We start from the raw sequence: 26,261 nt of genomic DNA on the forward strand, positions 1-26,261 counted from the left end.
AACCACCTTTGTTATCATCGTAACTCACCTGTCAGGTGAGATATTTACCTTTCAAAAATAATTTCCTACAGGAAAATAATTTTTCCCGTAGAAAAAAACAATATTCCTTCAGGAAATTTGAAATTTCCTATCGGAATACAAGAACTTCCTGCAGGAATTTCAATTCCGACAGGATTTGATAAAATCCGATAGGAGATATTAGTTTCCTATAGGAAAACCGCCTATCTGATTCATATTCCCACAGAAAATACCATTCTCCTACAGGAAATATAATTCCACTAGGATTTGTAGAAAATACTATAAGATTGTCAATTTTTCCTTAGGAGAATCATTTCTCCAATGGGAATTATAATTTTCCTATGGGATATTAATTTTTAAAGGTAAATATCTCACCTGTCAGGTGAAACACACTAAAACAAAATTGATTATATACTTTCTAGACAATTGTCTATCATATTGTATGTATGAATTTTTCCGAAACTGCCTCTTAATCGGGTGCAAAAATGCCACCTTGGCACTGGCATAGTTATCCGCACAGAGTTGTAGGCAATGCCATGGTAGCTACTTGTAGCAATATCTATATTTTTCATTTTAAAAAAAAAAGTTAACCCGATGTATATTAATGTGGCAACAATTTCAATTCGTCATTTATGAAAATTAATGTTATTATGGGGTTTTATAAGCAACAGTGGGCAAGAGTTTTCAAGTAAAAGGAGGTTTACAATGTACATATGTAATCCTGATAGCCATGTTTGAACGGTGGAGGAAGGAGATGACTAATCGCAACAGGTTGTTACCTGTAGACTGAAAGTAATAATTGATGTTGAAATATCGTTAAACAACCTTGGACACGTTCAATCAAGACATCGGATATCCCATTTTTTTAGTTAAAGCTGAAGCAGGATATCGGACCATAATTTTAGTGGACAATTCCAAAAATGGGACAAATTCAATTATGTAAAAAATGCAGCTTTATTTGAAAAAAAAACCGCACTTTCCTTACGTTCCTGAGAAACCTGTTATTTGAAAGGCCTTTGATTTGTCTACTTGAAATAACAAATATGATTTAATAAATTACATTGCATATATATAATTATTTTCTTCGGCCAATCTCAATCTTACAGTTATTTGATACTTTTCTAAAAATAATTCAAAGTATTGAAATAAATAAGATTCAAAGAAAAAGACTTGCTATACACATTGAAATATTCCCCTTTTTCATTTTCGCACTTGGCTGTAGCTGTCAGCTGGCGAATTAAAAATGGGCGAATTCCATTGTCTCAAATTATCTCTCTTTGAACAAAACTGTCTCTGGGCAAAACTGTCCGGGCAAAACTATTTGCAAGTGTAGAAAGGCAAAAATTACACGGAGAGAAAATATAACCCTCTAAACAGTATTACTTCTTGAATTTGCATGTTTATGATCAGTAGCGAAAATTAAAAAAGTTATTGTTACATGCTTCCAATGATATAATTTATTTTGTCAAGCTTTTCGGAAAGTTATTACTTGTGTTCATATTATAGTTTGATAAATTAACACTCGCCCGAAAGCATTTTATTCTATTATGGTCTTTGATCCACACCTCTTTCTGTACAGGAGTTACATGCCCTTTGTTTATCCCGGATGTTTACTTCTTATCGCGATCTCTAGATTTCGTTGGAAGATTTTACAAGTTTTTTAAATTTTATTTGGTTTGTTTTCCTGCACTTATTGACAGAGAAACGATTATTAGTGTTTAAATTCATAGAATCCTTCCATGGCATTGCTGTATAAAGGATGAATATTTGGGATAAAAATACCTATTACATGTACATGTACCACAAGTTTTAATGGATTGCCTTATAAGGACATAAGTTCTGCATGAATAATAATCTAGATCAGTAAAACAGACGAATTTGAAGAGGGAGCAGAACTACAGGTATACAGGTTAGTCTTAGCCACAATTTCTTTTTCAATCTAAGCCCTTTAATTATTAGTGATGTAGCTATGTAAATTAATTAATGATAGTTGTTAAAATTTTGTATTATATAATTCAACTTTTAAAGCTTTGTGGCAATAACACATGGAATATTCGATCATTGCAAAGTCATGCACTGTCAGAGTTTCATAGAGCGAGACACGTTTCAGTAATATTCCAGATATTTGCCACCATAAAGTATATAACCATTTTTTGTCATTTTTTTATCTTGTTTTTTTCTGCACTAATAATTTTGTTTCCTGCACTATTGAAAGATCAAAATATCATCTGAATATTTCTGATTCTCTTTCTCTCTCTTTCAGTTATGTCTTTGGCGGACTTTCTTCGTGGCAATCTCCCGACTACAGAGGAAAAAGAGGAGTCGGATTCGGAAGCTCCAAGCTTCCCAGTGAAGTGGAATACGACAGCCGTCACTATCCCCGAAGATGAACACACCATCTTTGCAGCAGTACGCTATAATGACACCCACAGAATCGAACAGCTGCTTCGTCAGAGTATAGATGTTAATATTGTACACAATTGTACGTCAGTTTATGCTCTCTCTCTCTCTCTCTCTCTCTCTCTCTCTCTCTCTCTCTCTCATTGGTCTGCAGGAACATGATTGGTGTTTCTAATTTCAAAATTATCCATGCAAAAAAATGTTTAAAACACGTGTGTTGCAAAAATCCAACAACAGGTAAGAGAAAAGAATTTATGTTGTTTGATTGATTTCCTCGTGTGCTGTTTAATTTCCTGTCGAAAGATTTTACTGAGACGTTCTAAGAGTAGGTGAAGGGACCAAAAGTTGTTCGCCATCGTAAATTATTTTAAATAACAAAGAATCATGCATTAGATCTTTTGGTTTTAATTTAGTCTCAGAAAGTCTATAGTTTTCGTAAATTCGTTTCAATCTTCGTCCAACACTCGGGGACCCAGTTTCGCATAGGCTTACTTAGTACACATACGCTAACTGGTTCAGGGTTCTCGACGATGTTTCGACCAAAAGTGTGGAACAAAATTCTTACTAGTGCTGATAACCAATAAAAATACATGTAGAATAAAAAAAAAACATTGAATTATACGTAGCATCCTTATTGGTCATATCCCGGCCGGTGAAACGAAGAATTTGATCCAGGGTGAAAATTTGATGAAACTAATGTCCAGTTTGTGTGAGAAAAACTATTAAGAGAGTTAAATTGAAGCAAAATTACATTATTGTCATCCTGTAAGCACTAAGGTTACTGAATATTCCATTTCATAGATTTTTTTTATTTCTAGAAAAATAAACTTTTTATTGTAATCCTGTTCATCATACAAATTTAAAGTAACATGCAAAATTATAATAATAGCACAGAAATATATCAGTTTTCAAGATGTAATATATAGTAAGTTGCAAGTATTCTAGGATTGTACAAGAATGAGTATGCATGAAAATTTACTTGCAACATGCCTCAAGTTTCTAACGTTTTTAAAGTATACTCGTACTAAAATTACGAATTTTAGGAAAATAAACTTTTTAAAAATGAATACTGTAAACCTCTTCTCTTGAGCGAATTCAATATTGTTAGCCTTTTTATGACACTTTAGAAGTCCAAATTCAAAAAAAAGAACAAAACATATGCATGGTTTTACACTTGATAAACTAGGATAACCACAATCTTTAGATAACGATTCGTTAACTACAGTTTTCATCTGTTAAACCATTGTTGTAAGCTACAGTTAACGAATGCTAATCTAAGTTTATCTGTCTGTAATTAAACGTGGATTTTGCTGATAAATATAGATTTACGTCTGTAAACTATAGTTTGCGTTCGTTAACCATAGTAAAGAGTTTTTAATCATATATACAGTTTCACAAATCGCGAAACTATATATATCAGATAATGCTAATCGTAGTTTAGAGTTGTTAACAGTAGTCTATAAATCTTATTCATCAGATAAACTTTGATTTGCAATCGCTATTTTAGTTTACTGTCGGTAACCAGCCGTAAAACAATCTTCGACTAGTTTACCGACTGTGAAACTATGTTAAGCTCATTTTAATTGTGTGAATTTTGCGTGCAATGCCTATCGTATATCGTAAAGTTTACAGGATAGCTGTAAATATGTCGTATTGTAAATTATGCTATTATTATAAAACACCTTTGGTCTCAATATTCAACTTTAAAAAATGATCCCCAGGTCAATTTTCAACCCGGGTTAAAATTCTTCATTATATCATGACACGAGGCCATGGAAATATCGAGCGATTGCCGATAAATACATGTACAAAACCATTGAGTAAATCAACGATATATCGCCGATAAAAAGCTCCGCGGGCAGAAAGTGTACCGAGTGGCATACACTCGAAGAGCAATGTGTCATATATAGTAGAACATTTATCAATATTTTGAGCTGTCTGGTGAAATTCAATCAACAATTTGAAAAAGCGGGATTGGATTATGCTGATATTACATGTAGTTAGATAATCCTACCTGAATCATGTTAAATATTTTTGCATTTTCACATAGCATACATGAATCAATCGAAAATATGTTTCTTATGCATCTTTGCTGGATTCGATACTAACAATATTCTTTAAATTATAGCATCTCAGTGTTTGCTGAGGAAAAGCAAGGTGCAGAAAAGTGTTGCTATGCAATTGAATGAATACACACCTCTTCATGTGGCTTGTTTGCATTCATCAATTGAGGTATATTGTTTATGTAAAATTGGATGTAATATTGGGTGAAGATTATTTCTATCTAGATCTATCTATTAATCTATCTATCTAATTTAAATTAAATTATAAGGTAATAAAGTTGCTGTTAGAAAACAAGGCGGACGTGAATATGATAGATTCAACCAAACGCACTGCTCTACATTATGCCACCTTGGCAAACCGTCCAGATGTTGTCAATATTTGCATAGAACATGGTGAGTCTCTCTCTCTCTCTCTCTCTCTCTCTCTCTCTCTCTCTCTCTCTCTCTCTCTCTCTCTCCTCTCTCTCTCTCTCTCTCTCTCATTGATTTTTCAATTTTGCACTCCATTGCTATAGGTGCCAACGTTAACCAACAGACGTCGAGCGGGAAGACAGCTCTGATGTACGCCGTGCAGGAGAAGAACATGGCCATTGTTAAGGCTTTGCTGGCGGCTGGTGCTGACGTCACATTAAAAGACCTCAAAGGTGGTGCGGCCATTGAGATTTGTCTACTTTCCGCAGGGAGAAAAAGCAACGTACAGATTATTGAGGCTCTCTTGGAAGGTTGTTGGATAACTTTTCCATTACATGTATATGTCTTTGTTACTATCAGTAAAGTCGTATGGTATAGTAATCAGTGCATACTAGAGAATGATCTTGGGTTTATTATTGTATCTACCACGACGTTTTGCAAAGGTTGAAATTCAGGTGCATTGTTTTTAAGAGTATACTTCATCATGCCAATGCAATAAAATAAATCAAGACTTATCTAATGCTTCGAGATTTTCCCCTAATGATTGATGATAATCATGTATCTTGTATGCCTATAATGAATTAGATATATTTTAGCTGGAAGTGATCCTAATGCTGAGAATCACTCCAAAGCCACGCCCCTAATGCTGGCCGCGGGAACAGGGCAGTTAGACGTCATCAACCTCTTGTTGGACGCGGGAGTCAATATCAACCATGTGAGGGTTTTTTTCCTTATCCTATTTTTTATGCCGAATTTCAGTGCAAAGTTTTCTTTAGACCTTTATTGAACTCAAAGAATAGTTTGATATAGACTGTAATTTTTTAGGAACCAGTTACCTTTAAAACAGTATTTTACCCAGCATTCTTAAGTTTCAATTAAAGATTTCTCTTTGCTCGTTAGGAAGACAACAAGGGAAAGACGGCGTTCCACATCTGTTGTGAACACACCCGTATGACCCGAGCAGGTCGTCTGCTTTTATCCCGGGGAGCAGACATCAATCATAAAGACCATTCAGGTCGGTAGCAATTCCATTGTACAATGTATTTTGGGTTCCCGGCTTATTTTCCATATGTTCTATTTTTAATACCTTATTTTTCATGTCTGATTTTGTACATTTATATAGGAAAAACTCCATTAGACAAAGCCCTGCAGTTCAGTAAGATCGGGACCGTCATGTTCCTATTACAAGCAGGCTGTCAGAGAAGTCCCGATTTGATGAAGACCGAGAAGATCCGAGAACTCTGCGGCATGTATCCGCCATTGACTCTATTTTTGGAACACGAGTTCAATCAACCGTGGAACCTGCTGAGGTTATGCAGATTCAACATCAGAAACTCCGTTAAACCCAATAAACTTAAGGACATCCCACACCAACTTCTGCTTCCAAGAACTCTTCTAAATTATTTGACTTTTAGTGATGTAGATTTATACCTTCTTTAGAATTGTGCAATAAGTTGACGTTCAATTATGAACCATTTTTGTACGTTATGAAGCACTCTAGTATACTTCAAATATTTGAAGTAAATGGATAACTTTAGTACAATTATCGTGCAATAGTAGTTACTGGTTTCTTTTTTTAATCTACTTTTTTATCAATTTAACAGTGTTATAATTATGATGTCATAAAAAAATAAACAGATAAAAGTGCAGTACTTTGCTCACAAAGATTGTTTTGTTTGACTGCTTTCTCCAGCCATTCACAACCAAACTATCAAAATCTATCTTCCCTCTAATCATATTTGCCTTTTGAAACAAATGATTATAAAGAAATGCAATATTCGGAAACCGAGCTCCTGGGGGGGGGGGGGGGGGGGGGGGACAAATTACACCCTTCCCAACCACAGGCACTTGTTTCTGAGAGAAAAAATTACCCTATAGTATTATTAACTATAGGGTAATTTTTTTTTCTCAGTAACAAGTGCCTGTGTGTTATTATACTATAGGGTAAAAAATTTTCTCAGAAACAAGTGCCTGTGTTCCCAACCCAAAAAAAAATATGTCATGACAAAAAAATAAACTCATTCTGGCAGCAAAGAGGAGTGGCCTTTTTATGTGGGCGTTGTATCGGTCCCCTCCTCTTTTTAAGATATGTGACCCCGAAACGGTATACTCAATCAGGGAAGTATAATATACGTCTCTGACTCAATGCTATAACGTTAGGCCTTAGGCGTCGGAACCAGGGTAAGGGCTAGGGGCACAGTCACTTGTTTCTGAGAAAAAAATTTACCCTATAGTATAATAATAACAAGGGTGTTATTATTATATACTATATAGGGTAAATTTTTTTCTCAGAAACAAGTGTCTGTGGCTAGGGGGCACTTATTTGCAAATCTAAACATAACTATAACCATTATCCATTTTTCTTTGGCTTATCAACCTTTCTGATATGTCAAGCCCCCCCCCCCCCCCTTCAGTTTGCTTCCGACGCAACAGTAGACTCGGTGATACGTTGAATTCCGGAATTTGGTTTGAATATTATAAATTACAAGAACTCTTTTGTAGTTGAAAACAACAAATGGCCGGTGTGGACAATTTCGAGTTTCTTCTGCGTGAAATTAACAAATTATGTTCTTACTACCGAGATGCATTAGCTTTAATCGGCGCTTTATATGCATCTAGACAAGCATTACGTATTGTATGTTGTATATTGAAAACTGGGAATGATCATGTGTTAACCAAACTATCTGGTTTGGTTGACCTAAAGAAAAACTTCGGGGAATGGGCAGGTGCGATAATTTTCATTAATGTAAAGTAAGGTTACCGAAAAAGATTTTAGAGATAGGACTTATGACTTGATATTTGATTCGTCTGAAAAGAGATCTCTCTCTCTCTCTCTGACCCCCCCCCCCCCGCCCCCCCCCCCCCCCCCCATTTGGCTTGGTCATGCCCTTTTCTTCTAAATCGCATAGCCCCCTAACTCCGTCACTACCCCAACTCCGTCACTTTCGGGAAACTTCTCGCTGTTTATTTTACAAGTCGAGTTTAAACTAAATTGTTAATGTGTCTTCATTCCCTGGCGTATCATGGATCATGTAGGTGACGAACTATGATAGCACGTGTGATAAACGTCGTATTCAGAGGGCTTATTTGAATAATAATAAAAATATTTTTGTAAATAATTTTATAAATTATTACGTTTCAGATTATATTTAGTGATTGCAAATGATAAAAAACCGCAAAAAATAAATTGCAGAGAAACGCAGATGTTTTCTACTTATGGTGACAAAGTTTGGGTACTCGGGGATACACTTATGAACATACATATGGAAATTCAAAATTAATAAAAACAACATTTTAAATGTATGGGGATATCACAATGATTGTATTGTAATTTCAAGTTCAATTATTATGTAAAATCATATTTCCCAAGTTGTGACTGGAAGCAGTGAAGGGATTGGGAAGGCGTATGCCAGGGAGCTGGCCAAGCGAGGTGTGAACATTGTTCTCATCAGCAGAGGGGAAAACCGACTGTATAAAACAGCAGAAGATATTAGTATGTTGATTAATAAAAGAAGTCATTTCTATAATGATAATTTGGATTTTAGACAATGAAACAACATTGCACATTTCTGATTTTTTTAACAATTAAGTCAAAATGAAATAAAATGACTGAAAAGTGGCCAGTTTCATCAATATACACAAATAATATATTCATTTGGGTGCAAGTAGATTAATTTTTTTCTTCAGAAAAGGATTTTAAAGTTCAAACTTGCACCATAGCACTTGACTTTAACTCTGGGAAAGATGTATATTCAGTTATATGGGAGAAAATAAAGGACAAAGAGGTTGGTATTTTAGGTAAGTGAATAAATGTTGAATGTATATAATTTTATTTAAATATTTTGGTATGTTACAAATGCCTCCTCAAAATAAGTCATATAATTTTACGAGTTACAAACATTTCTATTGTAATCTATTGTTTGGCATTTATACTGTAAATTTAAGGTGTATTGGTAGTATACTGAGAACTCATATGCCAGTCATTCCCATATTTATTATCATTTCAAACAGTAAACAATGTAGGAGTGATGTACGACTACCCACAGTATTTTCTGGACGTCCCTGAAGAGAGGCTCTGGCAGCTGATCAATGTCAATGTGGCAGCTGCAACAATGGTTTGTAGAATTTTCATAATTTATAAAATTCTGATCATTTTTAGGATACTCTAGGTTTCATTATATTACTCAGTTTCATATGATTTTGAAAGTATTACATGTATGAAGATTGAACGATCTTGGTGCTGTATGCATACATGTACCCATTCGTTCAAGAATATTGTTTGATAATTTGTGATTTATTTAATTGTTTAGTGTTTTGTTTGCAGATGACATATATGATCATGCCACAAATGGTAGACAGGTAAACCAAACATAATTACTTATATGTAATATATTCTAAACTAAGCATTAACCCTTTGCCAAACTTTGCACCCCATCTGCTGCCCCATTTTACAGTAAGAATTAGAGCAAGTATATAATTATAGCCAACTAATATCTTACATTCACTGATAGATTGTTAGAGTTCAGCCTAGTTTGTTTTCATGACTTCTGACATCATCGACGTCACTGATGTAATATAAAAGCGAGTATAGGCCTAAAATATCCTCGTGAAAGCTTCATATAAAACATACAGGCTTCATTTAAAACTTGTTTTATCAATACAAAATATTTCAGAAAAAAAGGAGCCGTAGTGATGGTCTCATCTGGAGCATGTTCACAGATCACACCTCAGATGACTGTTTATGCAGCCACAAAGGTACTATACCTGAATTTCATGTACATGTACATGTCAAGGCAAATATTAAGTGACACTTATCCAATTTACCAATTGTAACAAATGTATTAGAGGTTTCATTAAGATTCCTAATTAAACTTGAGGAATTAATTTCTGCAAAAAATCAAGAACCTCCCATTGCAGATTCTAAAATTGTGCTTTTATTTTGTTAATGTACGGGAATACTACATGTACATTGAGTCATTACAAAAGTTCAGCACTTGCAATTATAAGTTCTCGCATTTTGGTACAAAACGGCAGGATCGCCAAATTAAGTACTCCTGTAAAATAAAGAATCGGTTCTACAAAATTTGGATGTCAGTCAAGCTGTGTAAAATGTCACTCAAATGTTCATACTTTTGATTGGCTTGTACACTATTAATTTTGTATACATTGCATGATCTCTTTTTCAGAGTTTTCTAGACTACTTTGCCAGAGCCTTAGATTTTGAATATCGGAGTAAAGGAATCATTGTACAGTCACTGATGCCGTTTTATGTAGCCACCAAAATGACCCGCTTCAGTCACACCTTATCAAATCCCGGTCTGCTTATCCCCTCCGCTGAGAGATACGCAGAGAGTGCAGTGGCAACCTTAGGGTACACTAGCAGGACTTCAGGGTACTGGCCTCACACAATACAGGTACAGTGATAGAATTCCTGGTAGGATGAATTAACTGTCCAAGGTTCTATTAAGGTATCCGATCCATATTAGGAGCTAATTTTCTAACCTTGAATATACATGTATATCATATACTCTGATATTAATTTGAAGCATTTTAGAGAAGAAAAGGATTTACCAAGAGAAATTTTCAAAAATGTTATTACCTTAGCAGTAATTTATTAAAGAAAATTGCATTAAGGTCTATGTTGAGAAGCAAATTTTTGAAAATGAAATACTAAATGTTCAAAATATCAATAAATGCTTATGTGGAAAGATGTATTTAATCATTAGTATTAGAAAAACTTATGAAAAAATTTTGTAGTGGAAAGGGTTTTTAGAATCAATTTTTATAGATTATGAGCAAGGGGGGCAATTCTTTAAGAAGAGGAAAATCTCATATATTAGGGTACATTCCACTCGTACATACTGATACTTAAACATGAAAATTATATCTAGTAGTAAGTACCGGTATACTCAGTATTAAGCCCATACAGTGAATCTGGGGCTATTACGGATTGGATACCTTAATATTTGTTGTACTTTTGGAATGGATCAAGAAGAAGTAAAGATGGCAGAAGAACTGGTATGTTACTTCTGTATGAAATACTGTTGTTTCAGCAGTAATACAACAAGAACATCAATTTTCAAAGATTTCATTGTAAAGTTCATCCATGAAATAGAATAATCATCTCAATGTATAGGAATTAGGTAACCTTGAAAATGTGAATTTTGCCATATCTATGGATACCAATGAAACCACAGCATATGAAATGCAGACAACGTCGTATTACCTAATGGTCAACACTTACAAACAAACCATGTGGCTTTTATTTTTTCAGGCTTGGTTTACCAATTGGATTCCAGAATGGTTGTGGATGAGAGGAGCCACCACACTTAATAATGCTCTGCGGAGGCAAGCAGAACAAAGAAAGGCACCGCAAAGTCTGATAAAACGAGACTCCAGCGAGTTTGATATATCCAAGTTTTCATGATACAGTCAATACAAGGATACTTTTAACAAGAGAGAGAACAAAGTAACTTGTGATAAAATTGAAGAGCATCTGTTCCCTGTGATTAGTGAATTTGTTCATTCTGGTTCAAAACCGTTTTGAATATCTTCACATCCCTTTTTTTTATACAAATTTGAACAAGTCTGGTCAACAAGTGAAATGGTACAGGTATTCCGCTATTCAGGTGCAGTTGAGGTATTTATTTCCAAGTGCAGTAAAATTACTAGCAATCTATTGCGGTGTATTTTATTTTCAGTGGAACTGAGTTTTATGTCAATAAAATATGTGTCAACAGTCTTCTTTTCTTGTCAGTTGAAAATCAAAATTGGAACACTTCTCAATATCTTTTATTTTTTCTGTACCTTTTAAGAACATGACAAATTATGCATTGTTTACTTAAAATATATTACCAATAAATTGGATTTTTTTTCTCAAAGATGTACCACTATTTATGAATATTTTAATATTATTTTAATATATGTATTAAATCATCACTGTCAGTTGTACCCTTTTTTATACACATTTTGACCAAATAATGGACAATTTAAAGAAAAAAACACTGTATATCCATTAAATTTAAAATAATCAACAAAACCCTGTACCTTAGCACTAGAATTCAAATACATTCCAAGAATGAACACAATAGAATTTCACAACCTTGTGTTTAAAAAAAGAGAAGTAATCCCTACAAAGAGTTTGTCCTTCAGACATGGGTAAATAAAATATATAAAGGCACAAATTAAGTAATACTTCTGGAAATTCTCAATTGATTTTGGCTTATGGGGTAAACATTTAAAAAAAAAAAGAAAAACAATTTTTTTTAAAGTGCTTAACAATTTCAAGATAACCTGGTCAAGTCTTGACTCTGTATAGTAATTAAAATTGTTTGCTATATACAGCTAAATCCTCAATAGCATATTATACTCTTATAAATCTTGATTTGCACATACTTTAAAAAACAAACCTTAAATTACAATCAACTGATTTTAATCTGGCTTGCGAAAACTTTAGGGTGTAGACAAAAAACCACGTAAAAATCATATCTGACATGAAAGTTGAAAAAAGAAGGAAAAATAGCTCACAAATTGCTAAATGATAAGCAAGATTCAGCTTTACAAACACAGAGTAAGGACCTGCAATATAAACGGTGTTAAGAATAGCATTTTGTTTTAAAAACCATCAATACTGTAAAGTCTCTAATATCAGTGGAGCATTTAATGACATTATATACATTTTCCACATACAGTGCCAATACCCAATGAAATGTGTATATATACTGATCGATACATAGGAACTTAATGTATGGCTGTCTGTGGCAAGACCAAATAAATTCATGCAATGAACTTAAAACTCATGAATGAGATATATAACTGTAAATGTATCCCCTACTAGATATACATGTATATGTGTACATGTATAGTATCGACCATTAGTATAGTATTGGTCAAGACAAAAACATGGAATGTTTGCATTGAGCAATAATTTGTAACAGTAAAACTTTTTCACAACAAATGGTATTAGACAGAAACACATGCAGTTAGCTTAGATGATATTAAATGGAGATGGGAGAATTAAATTCAATGCAATTGGTTGAAGAAAGATAACAGATAGTAGATGATGCAAATCTACCGGTACTCTCAATTAAAAACATTTGTGCTCAAATAATTTTTTAAAAAATTGCAAATAAAAAATGTATCACAAACGGTAAGGTATACTTATGAAATCTAGCTAATAAACAATGTGAAAATCGTTCATCAAAAACATGTGCAGTTAACAGTTGTTCATATAACAAAACAACAATAATAAATCATCAGTGTATAATTCCAATAATAACAGATTTCCTGCATAACATATAAAATATTCCAATGTAAGTTTATAGGCTCTGCCTATCAATCAGATATCCCACAGCCACTGATGTTCGACGGTTTATTGCCGGGAGAATTCCGCTGACGCGATCGAAGGTTCCAGCAGAGAAGTGGGAGGAGGACGGCATTATGGTGGGGGTCAGTGGGTGGGGGGAGGTAGAATGGGGGGAGCTGGTCAGGGTTGACGGATATCTCGGCCTGAGCGGGTGGAACGGAATCGTCTTCACTTTTTTGGAAATCGCCCTCACAAGGTCTCTAGAGTGCTTCAGATTGTATGCTGTAAAAAATGAAATATTTTCAATAAAGAACGAAATGCAGGCAAACATTTCACATGAAATGTAGTTTGAAGATGGAAAACTTTTTTAAGCTGTTAATTTGGGTGTGTAAGAGAGGGGGGGGGGGGGCTCTTTGGTTTCACTTACCTTTCAGTCTGGCTTTGATTTCATCATCAAAATATCCACACTCTATCCACTCATCATAATCTATGATGTAATCAAAAGCTGTTTGACCTGTACAAGTCAAAATATATTTATTAATATTTGCTCTTAAATATTTGTCATAAAAAATAACACAAGATATGGAATAAAATTGTTTTTAACAATAATAACAAATTGTGTAGGAGATTGAGTATTAGGGTTTGTTGATATAGAAAACTAGCAGTATTAATGTCAATGCTTTGGTTATCTGTTATGCCAAATTATAGTACAATAAAGAAAAAAATTGCATTCGTGTCAAAAAAATTTGAAAAGTAACGGAACATCTTTTCTTCTGATAAATGAGCTGTAATAGTATTGTAACAATCTACTTGTAAATTTAATGTATATTGCATGGTTGGAAAATAACTTTGAGGGTTTCTAATGAGAATGAAAGATGCAAATCACAATTACATACAAAACATGTTTTTGTCTCAAAACTTTGGACAGGTATATGTATAAAAACGCTATATTCTGTCGGTTTGCTCCTCATCAATGGTCTCAGTATCACCTACCCATGTTATTTTTGTGCCTGTAGTTTGCCTTTCTGTCAATAAGAGTGGAAGCTGCAAACTTGTTGTTGGACTTGGTGGCAAAGAACAATGGTGTCTCCCCATCATCATTCAAAGCATCTACATTGGCATCATATCTCAGTAAAAGTTCCAATATGTCAGCCTCCCCACTCAGACTTGCTGCATAATGCAGGGAACTACAAAACAAAAGGGTACAGGGTATTTCTTTATTGATTTATAGTTTCCAACAATTTAAATATTTTTTTCAGAGAATATTGAATTTCAAGCTGTTCAAAGTCGCATATTGCAATTTTAAAATAATTTATGAAAAAAGTTGTTAAGAGACACTTACGAGTTGTTTCCAGGGTGATATTTGGGATTTGCATCTGCTCCATTGTCCAACAGGAATTTAACTGCATCTTGGCTGTCTTTACTTCAAAAAAGAAAAGTCTATCAATCACAATATCTTCATTAAAATCATCTATTTACAGTTATGTTATCAGTTAAAATTTTGCAACAGTTATGCATACAGTGTAATTTGTTCTGTTAGAATTCTCCTCATCAAGATATCTTGTTCTTTCTCCTTGAAAAAGAATCCATTTGCCAAGAGCCTACAATAAAAAATCAAGAATCAATCTGTTGAAACTACTGTACTTTGAATATAGTAAATGCTTTTAAAAACAAGTCTTTGTATGGTCATTTTACAAATGCTCATTTTTTTTAGGTAGTTACAAACTGAAAAAGAAACTGCTAAAATTAAGATTTAAACAATGCATTCTAAAAACGCTTGAACAAGAAACAAACTTTGATGTTCAATCCCAATGCAAAAATATATCAGCAGAACACATTAAACTCTACAATCTCTCACCACTGAGCACACTCGGTGAAGTCGTTAGCTATGGCCAGGTTGAGCAGGCTCGGGGGAGGTTTGTTGGTTTCTTCTCCAGCAATGGCTTTAGCCATAAAACCATCATGGTCATATCTCATCATCATTCTCATCACATCGATACGACCTTGCATTGCACAGCAGTGAATAGGCAAAAGTCCCTGAATACAAGTAAATGCAGGTATTGAGACTATGTAATATCAATAATCATAAAATATTGTTCATTATTGATGTTGTTTATATGAAAATGTATATGAGTTCAATTGATTTATAGGTACATTACTCTGTCTGTTTCTTTAAAATTAATCATTTCTTTAAAAGGAAAATTGACATAATAAACAAATGGTTGCATGTGAATTCTCTCAGTAATTATAATAGATCTTTGATCCTGGTCACGGCACCAAATCACCCTGGCCAGAGATTCAACCAATACAATTTCAATTACATGCTTACCCTAGTGTTTCTTTTACTGAGACTGGCATTTTTGTTCAGAAGAAGCTCTATGCTAGTTAGATCAGATGGCTTGTTGCTTTCACCATAGCACTTGACATGAAGGGGAGTGTTTCCTTCCACGTCTTCAGCATCAACCATGGCTCCAGCATCTAGTAACATCTGCACAGAGATCAAACCATTGAAAATGTTTCTAATTTTGCTTATACAGGAACTCAATTTAAATGATGATTTTAAAAAATGTTTATGAAGTCTCATTATGAAGCTTGTTGTTAAAAAAGTACAATATTTTAGTTAATATTTTGCTTTGAAACAAACCTCCATTATGTCTGTGCTTTTCCCTCTGTGGAGTGGTGTAGCCCCCTTGTAATCGCGTACATTGATTTCTACTCTTAGTCGCAGAAGTTCCCTAATGGCATCCTTATGTCCATAGTAGGCTGCTGTATGGAGCAGAGTGCTCCCATTTATACACCTAGATAATCAAATTAAGAACCCTTAAACCATATTGTTTTAAAACTATAAAAACTTGGCAGAATGCTTCAAAATAATACAAAAATCTTTTAAAATTTTTTAGATTTGGTATTGTTAGGGGTTTTTGGTTGTTTTCTTTTTTCTGGGATGTGGGACTTTTTTAGGGGAAGATGGTATAAAGTAAGGAATATTCATTAGTAAATAAGAATTTCATTAAAAGATTCCATAAAGAATCTGCTTAATAAGGCAGACATTCTTAGATGCACTAATAATCATTCTATAATGAACTCTAACACTGTATTTTATGATAACTGGCATTAATGTAGACTGACCTGCTTCTGAGACAGCAAAGTTCCTTGACCCCAGTAGAGTGATCCTTGATGACCCGGTCCATTAGTTTCATGTCCCCACTCATAATCTTTGGAACAATCACAGAGTAATACTCGTACAGCTCTGAAATAGGACCAGATTCCATTCAGTTCTTGAAATGACCAAAACAAATCAATCAATGAGATTTATGAATTACAGTGTGGATGTTGAACATCATACCGGTATGAAGCTTTTTCTCATACACATGTACAGGTTTACTATTATATTTTCTATTAGATGTGGCATTATTTTATGCATGTAGACTTAACCAGCATGCAGATTGTAAGACTTAAGATGTAGATATAATTATTTCATGGAATATGATGATTCCACATTACACTGCTATTTGATGCATTAAGTTTTTGTATATACCAACGAGATATCTCTTGAAATCATCATTTTTCACTGTTTCAAATGGTGTGAGGTTCTTGACGTTTTTGCAATGGACATCACATCCCCACTCTATCAGGTACTACAATTACAAGAACAGTACATTCATGTACATAAAAAAGTATATTTAATTTCTACATACATTTCATTAAATCTATTCAATCAGACTATAATTATGAGAACAGCACATACATGTACATTAGAGTTATGATGTTTTTCTATATACAATGCATTAACCTATTAGATACACTGAACTTGAAGAATCCTGCACAATCAGTTTAGTTAAAACATCAATATTGGCAATTTAAATATACAAATTGGAGTGACACATATAAATAAAAGCAACCCACGTGACAGATTTTCCGCTGCAGTCCCTCTATCCCAGAATTCAGTGGGGTGTTTTTAAGGATATTTTTGCTGTCAATGTTGGCTCCATTCTCCATTAACAGTCTTGCAACTTCCTGTATGAAGGATACAGACAAGACTTTGTAGTAGTTAATTATCATTGCCGAAAGGATAAACATCAGATTTTTTTAATTTCTTCTCTTAATCTGAGACAATGTTTATTTTTAAAATACTGTAAGTATACTACAATGGACATTTATTTAAGAAATATCATATGAAGAGTATTAATTTAATAACTGTAAACATACTAAATTTTGTGTCAATCATTTTTCTAAGCACCTTTCACAACAAACAATATATATATGAACAAAAACACGCAGTACAGAGGCTTTGCTTTTAAAGTGCTACATGTAATTTATGATTACTGTGGAATCATTAAAATTCGTTGGGGCCAGTTTTCGTGGATTGCTTAAATTTTACAGGTTCGTGGGGACGTAATTTCTTGTATTCTCGTATACAAAAGGAAATATGACTTTATATTGCCTTAATTTATTAATTCGTGGAGGATGTTAATTCGTGGATAAGAGGTACCAACGAATTCCACGAAAATTGAGCCACCACGAAATCTAATGATTCCACAGTACATTAATTAAGTTAATACCATAATGAGGAATTAATACATGTATAGCTCTAATCTAAGACTCAAACTGATACTATAAAGTAATTTAATTCAATTTTTGCACTAAAATATATATACATTTAACATATAGCTTTATTAATAACCTTACACTAATTTTTTTATAACAAAAACCACTTGATTCGATCTGTACCAAAAAGCTAAAAACACAAAACAAAACAGAAACCACTAGCCGCTTTTGCATTTCTCAATAAATCTCTACAATCCATGCCATTTGATCTTTTTCTGCTTGGCTACAGTAAAACATTTAAAATACCAAAATACATGTATACCATATCTACATGTATAGCTGCTAAATTCAACATCAAATTTTATCATGTGGTGAATATACCAGCCACCCTACAAGTCTTCCTTACAAAATGGCCATTTTTGCAGGCCCAGTGGAGAGCGGTGTATCCCAATGAATCTTTGGCTGATAGCAGCCAACGATTGTGATTCATCCAGCTCTGACATAAAGGTGAATCAAAAAATTCAGAATACCAAATAATTTTAAATCATAATAAATTTTTCAATTTTTTTATTTAATTTTATACGTTATGTTATAGTTGCACTAAATGTGCAGACTTTTAGTTCTCTTGAACAAAAATAACTATAGATAACGCACAAACTAATTATCTCCAAAGACCAAATACAGTGCTGGTGTTTATGCATGTATAATGCAGGTGACTGAATTCACTATTAAAGAAAGATGTGAATATTAATTTTTAAATGTTTTATGGGTGATTTTCTATTTTGTACATTAAATTGTATTTACATCTGAATTTGGAATTCAAAATACTTCTAACTTTAAAAAGTCAAATTTTCTACTGAAAAAAATAATTTTCATTTTAAATCTATAATTATTGTAATGTTTTCTCTTATCATAATTCCTCAACAATATCATATTAATTAAAAGGAACAAACGTTAAACAACACAATCACAGATTCAAAAAGAGAAAATAAATTAAAAAAACAAGAGTTAAAAATTAAAACTTTATTTGAATCTTAAGTTAAAAAAAATCAAATTACGGTTATTACTTTATAAAAGCATCTTGCAAACTTACAAAGTGTCCATTTCTGCAGGCCCAATGTAGAGCAGTGTTTCCAGATTTTGGCTCCTTTGCATTGATGAACTGAGGATGACTCTGAAAGAACACAATCATTTTCTCCACAGTCTCAAACTCGTTGTCTCGAGCTGACTTGATGAACAGTCGTTGCCATGACCCTGTGTTCCCTGGGAACACTTGGTACAGGAACTTGGCCCCGGCCTTCAGCTGCTTGTTACGACTCGGCGCTTCCATATATATCTGGAAAATGAAAGTGTTGGTGAAGAATTGGCACCTTTATGAAAATACATTGTATTGATTGTTTGTAAAATTAAAAAAAAATTCTATCTAGTCTAAACAATTTGATGGAAAAATAATTATATTGAAAGAGAGAGGAAGACCTTTATATCTATACTCTTATTACCGTACCTTTTATTAGATTCTATATACTGGACCGATAATGTTAACAATGATAACAAAGTTAAGCTTTTTACCTCGTAATCAGGATGGTCTCCAGGCATAATTTCCAGTAATCCTGCCTCCGGTAATCGTAGCATTTCCCGCACTCCTGGACCTGCAACAAAGCAGGAGACACTCTTTGTTACATTTCAACATTTACCATGACAAGAATCATGTATTAAAAGATCATTATTCCAGGATAGGAAATACATTCTTAAAAAAGGGCTACAAAATAAATTATGCCTACATGAATGCCTCCTTCCACCTACCTTTAGAGACCCCACTAAAATCATCAAAATATTCCTCTGTGTCTTTGTGTTTGATGACAATTTTCCTTCCTTCTGTCCAAAGTTCTTTCGATGTTGCTTCATAAAATCCTGATCCATTTGTTAGGCTCTATTATGGAAAAATCCACAATACATTTGCTACATGCAAATATATATTTTAGTCTGGAAATTTTGGTTTAAAAAGTTTCTTACCAAGTTAATGACAAAAGCCAGACAGAAGTCATTGACAGTGACGTTCCGTGGAATGGTGATTACATCAAAACGGCTTCTCATCTTGTCACGAATCGCGCGTCGAACCTAAACGGGAGCAATTTGTTTTAAAACTTCAATAACCACATCTACGTACCTCTTTTATAACAGACATAAGAAAAAATAAGAGAATTGTGCAATATATATGTGCATGATAACTACGTGTATGTACATATACCTCACTCTTGCAATTTTCAATATGCTGCATCCATCTTTTACAATAATCAACATCAAATTTCTTCTTGATCTTCTCTTGGGCTATTCAGGATAACATTTATAAGTAGCATTATCGTATTTATATTTACTTCCCATTTTCCTTAATTTATATAATCAATAACATTATCATATTTTATCACGCATAGAAAAAATATAATTCCATATACTTTGACAAAATGTTTCTGCAATTTACACACAAAAAAATCGGGTTTTTTTTTACCTTGTCTGTGCATTTCAATCTCATTTTTCAGTTCTTTTCTCCTCTGAAGCTCTTGCATGTTGGCAACAATTGGCGCAAACTTATCAATTTCATGTTGGGCCTCTCGAATCAGCATTGCAATGAATTCCTACAATTAAGAGATTTTTAAGAGATTCTCATACCTTACTTAATCATAATTATCTCAATTTTTATCAGTGGGGTCTTTGTTTTACTGTATACAGAGAAATATTTGCCCCCTTTTATTTTCGCTCCTTTCGCCCTCGATGTCAGCGAGCGTATTTGAGAACGGACGAATTACAATGCTCATATTGTCTCTTCTTAAACACAACTTTGTCTGGGCAAATTCAAGACGGGGCAAAACTGTATGCAAGTGATGAAGGGCGAAAATAACAAGGGACGTAAATAAACCTGTATACAGTAAATGCATAGACTCCCTAAATAAATAATATAGAATAAAGATCCTCAAAAATTACCATAGCAATTGTTAATTGTAATACAGTATATATGTATCATTGAAAGTTTAATAAAATATGGCATTGCATGTAAGCAGCCAAAGTCAGAAAGCCATGATCTACCTTTTTTCTCCTACCAAGATAGTGACATTGAGTTCCTGACGATGGCAAATAGCAAATATTTCATTTCCAGAAACCCACACAGTATAAATCTATGGACTCTAAATCCCAAGCATTTTCACAGCTGCTTTAACAACAGTTTTGGCAAACATAGAATATGTGATACAACTTACAAATCTGTTGACAACTGCTCTGCATTGGCGGAATTTGTAAGCCATCATGAAGAAAAAACAGAAATATGAACACACTGCCATAGCATCAGCCTGCAAGGTTCAAAATGAAATTTAGGTAAATTTCAATTAACATTTAAAAATTACATTTTACATACTGATAAGGCCAAGAGATTTGAACAGATAATTTCTAAAAAGGTGTGTATAAAATATCAATTACCTCAACTAAATCCTCTGAATCAAATGGAGTATCAGCATAAAACATGTTCTCTGCAGTCTTCAGGGCCAAGTTGATTGTCCATCTGAAGAGTAATTCATTCTTACGGATCTTAATAACTACATTTATTTCACAGAGAAAAATTAGACATGGATAAATGTGTACATATGGATACATGTACATATACTTGACCATCTGTACTTCTAGCGACTTCACACAAATTTTATTCAAACTTTGTCAAGAAATTCGTTTTGTCATAGCAATCTAGTTTTATTTAATAACAATCACACATCTACTAAAACTAGCAAACTACTAAGTAAACTCATCTCTTCCAAAATTAGTTCATAATAATATATATATGTGAAAATATGTGATTAATTCAGCTAAGACTGTAAATAAATATATCCCTATAGTATCTCTTTACATGTGACCAAAGAGGCTTCATTCCTGAATAATTGCACAAATACTGGTGTGCTTTCATGATATATTTTTTATAATTCTTATATCTATACTAAAAAATTCAAAATAAATTCTAGTTAAAATGTTTGCATTGTGCATCAGACTGTAATAAATGTTAGAGAGAGAGAGAGAGAGAGAGAGAGAGAGAGAGAGCTAAAATATTAACCTACATGTACCATAAATGCAAAGATAAGGTACTTAGGTGATGCAAATTGATTATATGTATTTTGTTTTGCATTAATCCTAAGAGAGAGACAGACAAACAGACAGATAGAAATGAACCTACCGGAATAGAAATTACAAAATAAAAGAGATGACTTTAGATAGATGTACATCATATGTTGACTGATTAACACTACGTCTGGCACTAGTACGTCAAACTCACCGATCATTCAGAAGCAGGTCAGAGGTAAACGTGTTAGGGACGAAGGAGTTGACTAGAGCACACAGGACTCGGCTATCTACTAGGTCATCTATGGACTGAAAAAGTCAACAACCAGTCAAACCCGACCTTTAGTCTCTGGGCACACTGTATCGTCTGGTGCTTTATAGATTTAGTTGGGTTGTCAATAACTCAAATTCTACCATTCATAATATTATATGATTTTAATTTTAAAACTAACTTGGTGGCTTATTGCTTAATTGGTGCATATACTATATATCTTTGCATTTGTCTACAGGATTAAGGGAACTATCTAAGGAAATGCTAAAACACAAACACACCTCTATTTTATTTTCATTCTCTTAATACTTTTTGAAGGTAGATTATTGTTTAATTCTATAGACTTAGTAATTCATATGTTTTCATTTAAATTCCTTGTCATAATTTCAAGCATAAACTTAACCTGCAAATTCAAAACACAAAAAATAATAATGTTCAAGTTTAAAAACCAAATTCATTTTAGAACTTTTAGCTATCTTCATAGTTTTTTAAATTGTTGCATCCAGAATATGATTTAAACTATATTGAAATTTGTACATAAAAGGCAAACTCACATAACAGGAAAGGTTCTTCCCATCTTTTACAGTCTGGAATTTACAAAATAATAAAAAAAACGTATAAAACTTCTCAAAGTTTATGACAATTTACTTCAGTATTTAGTACAAGTACTTTCAATAAAGTAAGATTGTTTAGCTTTCTATAGTCAGTTCAGATAGAAACCTTGTAAATTTTTATTTCAATTTCATAATGCACAAATCTTTTTAATTTCACGTCAACAAATAGTATGCCTCAAATTTCTTCAGTAGAGGCGGTTGGTAACCAATTTCTCAATGGAACTTCTTAGGAACACTACATTTATTTAGAACATTGTACAGACCTTGAGTTGATAGTTCACCATTTCCAAAATACAGTCATCAGGGCTAGGATAATCCCCAAATTCTCTCTTCTTCTTTTTGAAGTTTTTGACATAGTCAGCATTGGGCCATTTAATCCAGTCTGCAAAGTCATCCTCCTAGAGACAAAGACGGATAAAAAATTTATTTGTATCTCATATGATTAAGCTTATAAAAACATGTAGTGATAATAATTGACCCATCTCTAAATTCTTAGCCAAACTATTCCATGCACCATCATGATTCATGAACAAGACTTGGTTCATCCGTCAATAGCATTTTATTGATGTTTCTGAAAATAATAGATTTATTACTTCTCTTCATATGTTATAACTTTTATTCCTATTTTGACTGCTTTTGCAACATCTGACATCATGCATTCACAAGTTCACATCATATGCTACTGCAGTCAGTAAGAATGGTCTAGAATGTTCACATACATGTACTTTCAGATAAATTCTGAAAATACTTGCTGTGCTTTCAGACTACATAACAAGTGATGTAGATGTATCACAAGGCTCACGAGCCATCAAACATAATGGATGATCTCACATTTGATCTAAGTCTCACTTTTACAAATTTAAATAAATATATGACTGAAAAATGAGACGGGGATCAAAAGTGAGCTTGTCTAAGCTTGAGTCAGGAACAATAACTCACATCATGTTCCTCCTGAGCCCCCGCTGCTCCGAACCCAGACAGTAAGGACTTTTTCTGCTGCTTCTTCTTTTTCTTGGCAGGAGGAGGCTCTGGGGTCCACTGCAAGATCAATGCATTTGCTCTGTATCAAAATATGTATCACACTGATTTGCCACCAGCTAGCAACATAAAATATATATATACATGTATATTAAGCTTTCAAACTGTTGCTTTTACCATAAACACTTCGGTCAAGGATGCAGCTCCTGTTTATATGGTAAACAATGTAGGGAATTTGAATCCCATTCAGTATTTTTATACTCTGGTCCAGAGTCTGGATTTTTTAACTCCTTTCAATAAGTTTAATGGTCATCTTTTATTATAATTTTTATACTCTGAATTTTTTAATGCCTTTCATTCATTTTATGTTCCATGGAGGTTCTAAACATATGATATTACCATAGAACACTTATTTGTTTACGTTTTAAAAGTTGTCTTATCCCACAGATATGCTAAATCAACTTTTAGTACATCAATGGGATAAGGCAAGTTTTGTTGTGTTGCAATATACTTAAATAATTGGTGTAGTATAGCCTACATGAGAGTTACATACCTTGAATGGGACCTGACATAGAACGTCTTCGTCTAACTGCTGGAGGTATTCAGCCCTCTCCCACACAAACCAAATGTCATGACAGATCAGTCTCCACAGTAGGTCAAACACCTGGTGACACAATCAAATGTTCCTCTAATTATTTTTTTTTCTACTATATACATGTACTATATTTTCTCACAATGGAACACAAACTGATAAAAAAGTGAATTGTGGGGGTTTTTATCCATTCTCCATTACATTTAATACATGAATGTATATTACTTGGGTGAAAATGTTTGCTACTCATGTTCCCTAATACTGTCTAACATCAATGTACAAAGGTATACTATATACCAGAATGACATACATGTACATACAAAAAGCATTTTATTTTTCATTTTGTAAGCTAATAAGTATCATCATCAAGTTTATAATCTATTATCAGGATGACTTCCGAATTTTTTTTCTGGTTAAGATCGAGTGCAATTATGTAAACTTCCAATATATATACCAAGTAAGTAAATAACAGAAATTAAATTCAGACCTGGTCAGCACTTCTCATGGCAAACATCCGTGTGTCTACAGATACATCTGCAGGTAATACTGAAGATTTTTTTAGTTCATCAACAATCCAGTCCACCCTAGTCTGCTTCTGTTGCTGAGATAGGCTAAAATAATAATAATAATTTGCTCATAAACAAAATGTTACATAAATTTTGCGGCATCACATGTGTGAGAGGGGCCTTACTAAAGTAATTAATAATGCAAGTCAGAGTAAAAACACTCCTAGTCTAACTTCCATTACCTGATAACTTAATTGTTAACGAATTACTGGATGTTTAATAAAAAAAGTCAAACAAATGTAAAATCTGAAATTATTGAAATAGATTATAATCTTCACGATCCCTACCAAATGCATAAATAGACACAAATGAAGGAAAAGATTTATAGAGTGCAGTACATTTGGGATTTTTTGTTGCATGATGCTTTTATTTAAAAGAGAAGCGACTTAATCTGTATTGTATTTCCTACACAAAAGTAATTTTTCCACAATAGTTACACATTAACTTATATCATTTCTGCTTGTTAAATATTTTGTGATTTATGAAAATGACAAAAAAAGCAAAACATAGATTTAAAAAAACAAATTAATGTGCATGTTGTTTGGAAAACAGTTCATTGTACAGTTAAAAACCTCCTAGGCTATAACATAAAAACGTATATTCTACCATTTTTATACCCCAAAAAAACCCACAAAACAGTGTTTTATTAAATAATACAAGTTTCTTACTCGTCCATGCTTTCAAGTCGTTTGATGTCATAGCCTGTGATGCTTTCCACCAGGTACTTCATGTGTGTTCCAGAGAGAAGATCCATGAGCACATTGTTTAATAAATGGTCGTAGGGCATGAGCCGCAGATTGACCCAGGCCGTAAAACCCTTTATTCTTGTCCTCAGTGACATGTTGGAGCAACTTATAGTAAAGGAGGAGGTCTGGTGCTACATTATTTTCTCCATGGAATCTGAAAAAATTAAAGATAATCACTATTGCAAAAAAGGGAATCAAATGAGTGATTTAAATAACGGTTAAATAACGGTTAATAAGGGTTAAACGATTTTTCGAAACGTTGAAATGTTTAAAATCGCCCATTTATTTTAGAGATTGGTATTATTGGCATGAATATTGAGTTGCATATATGGACAGAAGCTTCTGCTGGGTATATTACTCGAAGAGTAAATATTTCTGTGTGTAACTTACGCATTAATCGTCCACCATTATTTAGATTTCCGATAATCTTTTATTTCCGCCATTTGTAAACAACCTTGATGTTTCTAATGATTTAACTACTCGGAACCGAGCACTAGTTATATTTTTTGAAAAGTCTAGAGAGATTCGGAAACGTTAGTGACACACGAACCCGATTAAAATAAAGTTTCGCGTACTACTAAAAATCTTCACTTGTATCTCGTTAACTTTTTAAAATAAATATAAAGGAATATTCTATTGAAAATAAACTAACAA

General features: G+C 33.3%; 2 protein-coding genes across 3 annotated transcripts; one reads left to right on the top strand and one right to left on the bottom strand.

Annotated features, from left to right (window-relative positions):
• The first annotated feature begins 1,613 nt into the window (after positions 1-1,613).
• Positions 1,614-11,634, top strand: LOC128181146 (putative ankyrin repeat protein RF_0381). The gene is made up of 14 exons (XM_052849440.1): positions 1,614-1,927; positions 2,282-2,500; positions 4,547-4,650; positions 4,751-4,874; positions 4,997-5,203; positions 5,489-5,607; positions 5,793-5,907; positions 8,263-8,385; positions 8,580-8,690; positions 8,904-9,007; positions 9,217-9,251; positions 9,566-9,647; positions 10,079-10,306; positions 11,167-11,634. Exons 2-14 carry the CDS (start codon positions 2,284-2,286, stop codon positions 11,317-11,319), a joined length of 1,722 nt encoding a protein of 573 aa, XP_052705400.1. The 5' UTR covers positions 1,614-1,927; positions 2,282-2,283; the 3' UTR covers positions 11,320-11,634.
• Positions 11,635-11,662: 28 nt separating this feature from the next.
• LOC128181138 (uncharacterized) lies at positions 11,663-26,089 on the bottom strand. Of its 2 annotated transcripts, XM_052849420.1 has the most exons (28): positions 25,998-26,089; positions 25,530-25,761; positions 24,783-24,906; positions 24,257-24,367; positions 23,665-23,763; positions 22,989-23,123; positions 22,666-22,698; positions 22,055-22,149; positions 21,214-21,295; positions 20,997-21,086; positions 20,252-20,378; positions 19,994-20,073; positions 19,759-19,863; positions 19,549-19,675; positions 19,315-19,394; positions 18,839-19,081; positions 18,152-18,241; positions 17,104-17,214; positions 16,736-16,835; positions 16,327-16,447; positions 15,842-15,995; positions 15,527-15,685; positions 15,056-15,234; positions 14,718-14,798; positions 14,540-14,620; positions 14,191-14,384; positions 13,625-13,711; positions 11,663-13,479 (listed from the first exon to the last, which is right to left on the bottom strand). In XM_052849420.1, the coding sequence occupies exons 2-28, from the start codon at positions 25,700-25,702 to the stop codon at positions 13,211-13,213; spliced, it is 3,330 nt and encodes a 1,109-aa protein (XP_052705380.1). In that variant the 5' UTR covers positions 25,703-25,761; positions 25,998-26,089; the 3' UTR covers positions 11,663-13,210. The 2 variants fall into 2 exon arrangements, with proteins under 2 accessions (XP_052705380.1, XP_052705387.1); XM_052849427.1 differs by lacking the exon at positions 18,152-18,241.
• Positions 26,090-26,261: the final 172 nt, after the last annotated feature.

The sequence above is a fragment of the Crassostrea angulata genome, chromosome 1, assembly GCF_025612915.1.
Source record: "Crassostrea angulata isolate pt1a10 chromosome 1, ASM2561291v2, whole genome shotgun sequence".
Classification (NCBI taxonomy): domain Eukaryota; kingdom Metazoa; phylum Mollusca; class Bivalvia; order Ostreida; family Ostreidae; genus Magallana; species Magallana angulata.